This window comes from Harpia harpyja, chromosome 14 (assembly GCF_026419915.1).
Source record: "Harpia harpyja isolate bHarHar1 chromosome 14, bHarHar1 primary haplotype, whole genome shotgun sequence".
Lineage (NCBI taxonomy): Eukaryota > Metazoa > Chordata > Aves > Accipitriformes > Accipitridae > Harpia > Harpia harpyja.
In genome coordinates, this window is record NC_068953.1 from 3108309 (window position 1) to 3117671 (window position 9363).

At 45.5% G+C, this 9363-nt stretch overlaps 1 protein-coding gene across 3 annotated transcripts in view; it reads left to right on the forward strand.

Annotated features, from left to right (window-relative positions):
* Positions 1-4292, forward strand: part of ABCA5 (ATP binding cassette subfamily A member 5) — a 31762-nt gene extending 27470 nt beyond the window's left edge. Inside the window, exons 39-41 of one of the 3 annotated variants that reach the window (XR_008238197.1) lie at positions 36-91; positions 815-2810; positions 2944-4292. Coding sequence is in view for 1 of the 3 variants with exons in the window: in XM_052807477.1 (XP_052663437.1) it covers positions 36-91; positions 815-922 (164 nt within the window). In the remaining 2 variants the exon portion in view is untranslated. Of the gene's footprint in view, positions 1-35; positions 92-814 lie in introns of all 3 variants that reach the window. The other 2 variants (XR_008238198.1, XM_052807477.1) reach the window with 2 other exon arrangements.
* Positions 4293-9363: the final 5071 nt, after the last annotated feature.

The following is a 9363-nucleotide window of genomic DNA, read 5'->3' on the forward strand; positions in this document are numbered from 1 at the left end:
TGCTAAATATGTGCTCTCATTAATTCTTTTAACAGTAAAACACGCCTTTAACGTCGAGGAGTACAGCTTTTCTCAGGCAACACTGGAACAGGTATGTTAAAGCAGATGATATTTTGTGGAAGTAAACCCTGCCAGGCGAAGGTGTTGCAGGTTTTTTGACGGGGTTTTCGCAGACGTCGAGTGGATTCACTTTGCCCCTGCCATATAAGAGTCGTGCATCCAAATCTAGGCAAGTCGTAGCGGATGGAGGGGCTGATGAGTCCTGCGCAGGCAGGTTGTCCTCCGTGCCTGGCTTTCAGGCAGCTGGGGCCGCTCTGCTGACGCCTCTTCGGGCATTTTTGGGGAACTGAAGTCCCCTTTTCCAAAGTGAATCGGGACTGCCAGTTCCCCTGCTCCTCTTTATTCCCATTTTCTCCTTTAAAAATAAGATGGCAACTGCAGTGAGTGGAGAAAAATAAATTTGTGGCGTTAGTGGAAATGTAGTTCTGATTTATTCAAAAGACAGGCATTGCTGTTCATTTCTGAAAGGAGCATAAAGCTGAGGCTTATTATTGCTTATTCTGGATTAGTTATTGCTGACAGTAAATGTCCTTCAGCGTGTATTTGGTCCAACTTCCTTTTCCTTGAGCTCTTGAAGAAATGAGGTGGGAGGGTAGGAGCAAGGAGAAAAAAAAACTTGAAATACTAAAAACTTCCTTCTCGGAGATGAAGAATACATTCAATACTCTTGAGGTTTTTAGCATGAATTCTATTTGTGACCAAGAAAGTTCCTACAAGGAGCGTGGCATATTCACATCCTTTCTGTCTGCTCCAGGTTTTTGTAGAGCTTGCTAAAGAGCAGGAGGAGGAGGACAGCAGCTTCGGCACCCTGAACAGCACGCTGTGGTGGGAGAGGACACAAGAAGACAGAGTCATTTTCTGAGCTCCTTACGGTCCACGTCTGCTCGGCAGCTCCTCTTTTGTGCCCGCGATGATCCTCTGCGCACGTGCTGGGGCGTGTGCGTGGAAAACATCAGAGCTGGGACGGACGAGGAAAATTGTATTTGGAAGCACCGAGCGTGTTCCGCCATCCCGGCCTTAGGAATAACGCCGCACTAGCGGTGAGCATCCCCACCGTTATTCTGGCTGCTCCGAAATTCCTTCTCCCCTCGCTGTTTCCCAGTTGGCGTTGAGTGAGAAGACACTGCCACGACAGTCGGTCATCTCCTGGTGTTGGTCGCTTCTGCGGGACCACCCGCCTGCTCGGTTGTGCTGCACCGGTGTCGGGGCTGGCTGCCCGAGGTTGGGTTCTCCTTACTGGAAATCGTGCATCTGAGCAAACCCAGTTGCCGCTGGAGCATCTCGCCCCGCGGGACCCGCTCGCTGGTTCGCAGGGTCTGGCCGTGCCCTCGGTTGGGCATTGCTGCCTGCCCGACGAGGTGCTGTGCCGACACGCGTCCCTGCAAGGTCCCGCTCCCCCGCCGGCTGATCCGTCCCTGCTTCTGCTTAGAAGATGCACCTGCTTAGAAGAGAGGGGAAAAAACACTCCAAAATAATCATATTCACTGCAAAGAGGGTCCTGAATTCCACTGCGAGCTTAGCTTGGTGTCCAACCAATGTGAAAATATTCATTTACAGATATAATATGGCACTTGTCGACACTTATATTCCTTTCTACTGCAAGTTGGCAGATGTGGCTAACTCCTGCTGCCATTCTGGGTGGCATTGATGTTTGTAATGCATGCACCGTGGGCTTAGAGGGGGTGTACAGAAGCGGATGCTTTCTTTCCCCCGCTTGGTAAAAGTACAAAGACATAACTGCGTAGTTACAGGATTTGCAGAGATGTGAGTATTTCTTGTCTTCCTTAAAAACAGTCTAATTCTTTCGTTGGGTGTAACGACATGTATCCTGCCAGCTGCTTTTAGAGACAGTCCTTTTTAGATGTTTTCATTTTTCTTGACAGTGAATTCATAAGTGCGCGCAACAGTATTTCCTAATCCGTCTTTGTTGTGATAGCAGTAAGTAATGCAGTAGTGTGCTCAGCACAGGAACGTTTTCATTGTCCTGGCCTGGCAATTTTTCATTCACCTTTGTTAAACCCAAAAGAAAAAGATCCAAATTCACAACCTCATCAGTAGCAATGGTGCCTTTGGTTTGCATAGAAGCACTAAGAAGAGCAGAATATGTGATCCTTTATCCTAAGATATGACAGATGTATGTTGAAAATATATTATTTTTTTGTTTTTTCTACACAAAGCTTTCATCACTTTTTTTAGTTTTATAAGGTGAAATTAAAGATTGCTAACAGTTCGTTGTGTTCTGCAATGAACAAATATAGAGATGCATTTATATCGAGACGTTGGCTTCATAAGTCATATCAATTATGTATCTTCACACTAAAGTTAGAAAAGACCTTTGTTTTTCTTGCAAAAACTCAAAAAACTGTGGGTTAAGGCGGAGTTGTGTGTCCCAACTGTTTGTAACTATCGGGCAATAATGTATGTAGTACGTCTGATAACGGTTTATCGTCGCGTGGAGCCAAAATCTGTTTTCATTAGCTTCTTACTCTACTGTGGGGAGATGTGAACTCTTTACGTACAACTTTTGCTTCCTCTTTTGTACCTGGAGATTGCGTATAAATGTAGAGATTTTGTTTTGTAGTTAAAATCTGAGCCCAAGAACGGCAGAAACGCCTGGACGTCCCGTTTGCTTCCCCAGACGAAGGTCCCTTGCCCTCCGGAGCGCAGACCGTGAATCTGCCCGTTTTGATGAGCCCTGAGCCATGGTACTTGCGTACGCCCTGATCTCCTGTGCTGGAAACGAAACAGAGGTAAAGAACGGGATTAAAGCAGCAGCCTCGAAGCTGCAGCTCCAGTAGCAATCTTTCCAGGGCTGAAGCTTCCCTGTAAGAAAACAAAAATGACCCAAATTCAGCTCTTTTGTTTATGCTGCCTTTTATTTAGCCTCTGGGAATCCCCAGCCCGTTGCTCCCAGCTGCATCCCTGCTGCTGGCCGGTATGTCTGAGCATTTTCCTTTACATGGAGCGAAGGTGGGACCCAGAATTTTGTCTCACGGTACTTTCCCATGTATGTACATACAAGTTAAGCGTGTCTTCTCCAAGTCCCACGTTTCTTATTTTCGTCTCTCTTTGTAAATGGTGTTTCAGCTGAGTGTCATCTGCACGTCTGTCCAGCAACGTACAGCACGCTCTTTTCACCTGAACTTACGAAAGCACAGTTGTGACCTGTTAGCCTTGATGTTGTCTTCTAATTTTATTCTTTAACTTATAGTCAGAGTTAATAGCCTGTAAAGTGGTTCTGTACTGTCTGGATGATGTCACCCAATTTCAAATAGTTTCTTATTTTCTAACGTTTCAAATGGATCATATGAAAACTTTCATGAGCAGCTAGATTTGCTCAGTTTGGTACTGTTCTTGTTTACCCTGGAGTAACCCAGCTGATGGTGGCACTGTGTTTATGCAGCTACACGTACAAAGAATTTGGCTCATAAGTTCACTGTGTAGTTGGGTGGGATCTTCTTGGTGTGGTGACATCATGTGTCAATGTGGTCTAAGATGCCACCCCAAAACATCACTGTAATCGTAGTGTGTTGTATCAGAAGTCTTTCAAAGTGTCACACGATGTCTGTAATTGCCAGAATAGGGAAAAACACATGGAAAATTAAACCAGAGAATCCCCTGGAAACGCGAGAGCTTTATTCCTGCAATTTCAAGTCCTTTTGTTCAGCCGTGATCAGTGACATGCCAAATCCCAGCCATACAATACACACGCCCAGTTTGTGCTCTAGGAGATAAAACAGAGACGAGGCAGCTGGATTTGGGCTGACTGTGGGACTTGGGGCAAATCAAATCAGTTTGTGCCGCTGTTCCCAGGTACAGTGGGTTTAGTTACCTCGCAGGGTTGTTGTGAGAAATAATTAGCTGGTATATCCAAAACTTGGAAGATGCATTTACTTTGTGGTATTATTATAAGGTCGTATTTTTCTATGGAGGAATTTAATGTTCTGATTTTTTTCTTTACATTACCAAGAAAAGCCCTTATTTAAAAATATCTCTGTATAGCGAATGAAGTCTATTGCATAGCCAACATCCAGTACTCTGGTAGCAGAAACAGAAGGTATTGAGTCTAAAGGTGACGCTCCTCCTGATGTTGCCATCAGGGACTTTGAATCATTTGCAGTTTATTTTATACACCTGCCTTTCTTTTACCACTTTGCTGTATTTGTAAAGTCAAGGTTTTTCCTTTTGCAGCAGAAAGTACTACCAAAATAAAGATGGATTGTATTGTTAAATGCTTGTGTTTCTATCATGCGTGTGTTTTGCCGTGCTAGAAATGGAGCCTTTGCTCTTCCCTGGGGTGCACCGGGGCTTGCAGGGGAGGGGGCTCGGGCAGAGCATGGGGGGGCCCGGCTCTTGACATGGCTGGGGGTGTCAGGCTGCAGTAATTGCGTATTTTTAATTGAATTCAGGGAATTGCAGTATTGCAACACTTGGGATTCGACCGCCCGCAGTCGTGTCACGTTTCGCAGCCGGATTCATTCAGCCCAACTTCAGGCTAGAAGTGACCCCGCGGCAGCTGCGTGCTCCTGGCGCGGCACGTCGTGCATCTGCCGGGGTGAATCGCGTTCATCCGCTCGAAAATTAACCCCACTGAAGAAAAAAAAAAAAAAAAAAAAAATTCATTTTTCTGGTTGGATCCGTGCCCAAGACGAACTCGCTGGGTGGCTGGATGGGCGCGAGGGGCGGCGAAACGCTGCCGGTGAGAGGTTTGGCTGAAGCTGGAACGCGAAGCCGCGGTCTACAGGGATGGAACACGCTGCCTGCTCCTCGGCTGCCGCGTGGGACTGCCAGCTCCCAGTGTGACCCGCTGGTGAGGAGGAGGAGGAGGAGGTCCACCTCCAGCCCTGGGGGTCAGTTAAGGAAAGGACCTCGCCAAATGAAAGGGGTTTGTGCTCCCTGGACCCTTCAGTGGGGAGGAAAATCACCCCAAAGAAATTTATCTGAACTTAGTGAAAGTTCCCAGGTTTTTCTTCCATGGTGTGTTAAGGGCAGCATGCCATTTATTTTTTTTAAAGCTGTACAATTAATTTGTTCCCTTGTAATGCTTCCTTTAAGAGATCTTCAGAAAGTCCCTACTTCAGCATGCTGAATTTCTCCTAGATAAGAGTTTCCTGGAGCTTTCAGTTCTCCTTTTGCCCGAAATGTGTTGCTTGGAGGGTGCTGGCTCCATCCCCAGCCCCTCTCCTCCTCCTGGTAGATATAAGGGCTGATCCAAGGCTGGTCCTAAGTCCCCTTCTCAGAAATCTTGTGGAGCAACCGCTTGAGGATTTAATTAATGATATTTTGAGATGCTATGTGCTCTCTAGTTGCTCTTCAGTGAAGCCCCAACGGGTTGCCTTGGACTGGGGTCCCACTTCAGCAGCACCCAGTACGCAGGATGGGAAACCCCAAGGTGCGCTCGGAGCAGGTATCTTTTTTGTGTTAAAATGCATTTTCTGTAGATAACGTGCAGGTGTGTCAGGACTCCGCACTGCGCCAGGTACTGCCAGCACGCTATGGCATAGGGTATGTGTCAGAAACGTCGTGGGCTTTTAGTTTTTTTTGTGAAGTGCATCTCAGATGTGCTTTTTGCAGTTACAAGTAGCCTTCCCCATTTCTCCGTTGTTGCCCAAGGGGAAGTGATGCAGGAAAATGCTCTGCTCCTCTCCTAGATGAGCTCATTCCTTGAAAATGAGTAAATCGGCAGCTGCAGAAGAGCTATGGCCTTTTGTTAAGCAACAACCAGCCGGCTCTTGTGTTTTTAGTCAGCTCTGCAAATCAAATGCAGAGTCCTCAAGCTGTTGAAGTTCCAGGACAGTCAAATTCCTTTAACTAGTTGAATTATCGTGTGGCTGTAAGCCCCTCCAACTCATTTGGCTTTCCTGGCTTATCTGATTTCCTCACCTTCCTGTTTTGAATGCACATCCATTAGAAAGCTATTTTTAAAAAAAAAAAAACAAAAACAACAAACCCCATCCTGATTCCAGCTCTGTGGCAGCTGCTGGAAAAGCAATTAAAAGGAGTGGGAATTAAAAAAAAAAAAAAAAAAAAATTAAAAATGAAGGGGAAAAGAGAAACAAGAAATAAAAATCCCGTTGGACCTCGAACGTAGGATTCACCTCTGCAGAGGAAGGAGTGCTTGCTGACTCAGGCTCTGAGCAAGATGGGGAGAAGGCAGCGAAGTTCTCCCTCCAGAGAAGCTCGGGCTTTGCCACCGTTCACATTCGCCCCGTCTCAAAGCACGCAGCTCTCCTGCTGCGGCTCTCCCCAGAACTTGCAAGCCTGGTAGAAACGTGCTGTTAAATCGCACGCCATGCGCGTGTCGTATTAAATACTAAAAAATATCCTGTTAATATCTGCAAGCTCTAGGCCAGCTGGTTGTAGGGATTGCTCCCCGATCGGGTCGTTGCTCCAGAAGCATTGCGAGGGCTTGCACCGCTGGGACCGGACTCTGACGTCAGGCTGGAGAGGGGCATGGCTATCGGGCTGTGCTACAGCGTTGAACCCTCTCCAGGACTGCAAAAAGACGAAGAGCCCAGACATCTCAGAGCTGAAGGAGACGTATTTCTAATGGAAAACACATTGTCAGGTAAGGAGTTGCATGTTTCTCTTTTGTTAAGGGGAAAATTATACCTAGGGCGTTTTCATGCAGGGGTTGTGTTGGGTGATTAATTTTTGCCTTATTATTTTAATACAGTGTTATGCTGAATGCATAAGAGCTGTACTTCCCAGCTCTGTTCTCTGACAAACATTAAGCTTTGCATCAAAACGTTTAAGGGCAAAGGAGCAAAAATATTCTGCTTTTCTGGGTGTGTGTGGATTTTGATGCTGGCCGCTGATGTACTTTGGCTCTAAGCAAAGAGCCACAGGTTGAGCGCTGGGTCTTCCCAGCTAACGATCCCTCCCTTTGCTCCCCCTCCTCCAGCCTTGCTATCACCAATAAAGGCTTCTAAAACCACGGACCCCCAAATTTCATTTCTCTGTATGAATTAAGGTGTCGAACTTTGATACAGGGCAGGCTTAGGGCTGTTTTTCTCAAGCGGAGAGTAGGAAAAAAACTGTTTAAAAAACTGAGTGTTAAAGAGTAGAGTCAGTACAAATCTATCTCGTATTTATCAGGAGTTAAAGACAGGGCTGTGTAGGGGCCAGATGCAGTTTTTTGTGACTGCAGTAACTGGCAAACAGGAGGGTATGGAGAGGGCACGTTCACCTCTGCACTCCCCACACTCAGGAATTAATTATTGGCTCTCAGAAAGCTGGCGGCTCCTCTGGGAAGCACGAGATGCATCGCACATTGCTTTCTTCGTAGCTAACATTGAGAGGTTCCTACCAGTACTCCTGAAGAGCAGCTTGCTTTCAGGAGTTAGTCACGATATGCTCTGTTAATTTTTTATTAGAGAAAAAAAAAAAAAAAAAAGTCTGAGGAGGTGCCAAATAGGAAATCCCTCAGATGGTAAATAAATGACGTGGTTATATGGGACATGCCTTCCTGGGACAACCTTTGGTATAGCAGAGCTAGACAGGGGATCCCAGCAGAAGTTACCGCAGTGCCTAGGGCTTGTGTTCCTGGAGAGCATTTACGGAGCCCTCGGGAGGGAAACACTTCCAGAGACATCAAGTTTTACAAGTGATGTTCTTAACTGGTTTCAAGCTTCTCAAACATCATTGCCTCCAAATAAATTTCTGATGTTTGGGTTTTTGTCTTCTGAATCTGAAGTTTTGAATCTCAGGTCTTGTAGAGGCATCTCTCCTGCTTACGTTTTGTGTCTTTCGATATCTAATTGAAAGTTAACTTCTTCCTGACGAAGTTCGTGCAGCACTTGTAGGCAGCATCACTTGTTTGAATTTCTGGCTGCATGTTTCAGCTTCCAGCAGTATTTGCTTCTTGCTCTACAGACAAAAATAAGATTAAAACTCATAGAAATTTAGTTGGAATTTTCTAAAATGTTTTAGATTAGCTCCACCTTTTTTTTAATGAAGTGTTTGTTACATAGAAATTCAGTGCAGTTTTTACAAGACCATCATGTTCTCCATGTTATCCAAATACTCCGGCGTGAACCTTTGTTTACCACCCCAACATCCTGGGCTGGGCTGCTGCTTTCAGTTCACAACAACTGAAATCCAGACCTGGGCAAAAAAAAAAAGTAGCCCTTCCTAGAAATCCCTTCCTAATTGCCTTTAACCTTCATTGTCGGCTGCGGTAGGGAAGCACGGGCGAAAGCTCTAGGCAGGGAAGGGAGAGCACCGGGGAGATAAGCCTTGTGTTAACAGTCAGAGGGTAAACAGGGATTCTGGATCCATCGCCCCTGGAGTACGCAAATATTTAATTCTTCCAAAAACAAACAATGAAGGGAACAGAGTAGTAGAACCGTTTATTAACTCCAGCTGCCCAATCCGCGAAATCAGGAAATGATGTCCAAGGGGAAAAGAGCACTGTGCGTTTGAGGTTGCTTTGATTTTCGGTTTCAGCCATTTTAAAGGATTAAAATACAAAAACATGTTCTGAGGTTCCCTCCCCTGCTCTCCTTCTGGGAAGGTCGTGAAACCAGTCGCTCTGAAATTGCTCTTGTTCTTGCTTAGGAAATTTGCTGCTTGGCCACATGATCAGAGTTGGAGCTGAAATAAATATTCCCCATAAAAATATCCCCCAATAAATACTCCCTGCTCAGTATTTAGGAGGATATAAAGAAACACATTGATGTTTTAATGCTGCCCTGCTCTAGCTATACTAGAGTTATAACTCATTTTATTAGCATTTGGGTGAAAACAGAACAAATTGGTCTCTTACCAGCCTGCTTAAGGGAGACAGTGGCAGCATCTATTTTAGGCTACTTTTAGCATCTAACCAGTGTTTCTAACTTGGCCTCCTAAGTGGGGAGAAGGTCTGTATGTAATGGGGATGTTTTAGGGTCTAGTTACAATATCTAGAGCAGACGAGCAGCGGCTTGCCAACAAACTGCGTGTCTAAGGCAAGGCATAAATTCACTGCAAGACATGCAGAATCTGAGGCTCAGCTCAGATGTGCAGCGCAAACCAGAGCTACTGCACTCAGGAGCTGGACTTGACACTGCTGCTGCTGCAGATCATGTCTGGTTTAAGTATTTTGAATAACGGCATAAAAAAAGAAAATTAAAATTTATATCTTTCTTCTGTACGCCATCCAGTCTTCTCACGTTTTTAGGACAGGACAGACTGACTTTTCTGTTGTTAATTTTATGTAAATAGAGAATCAAACTATAGCCGGTTGAATGCCTCTTTCTACAAAGCCTCTTGGGAATGAAGGAGGAGGAATCTGTGCACGTGGAAGAGGCAGCTGAGTCCAGC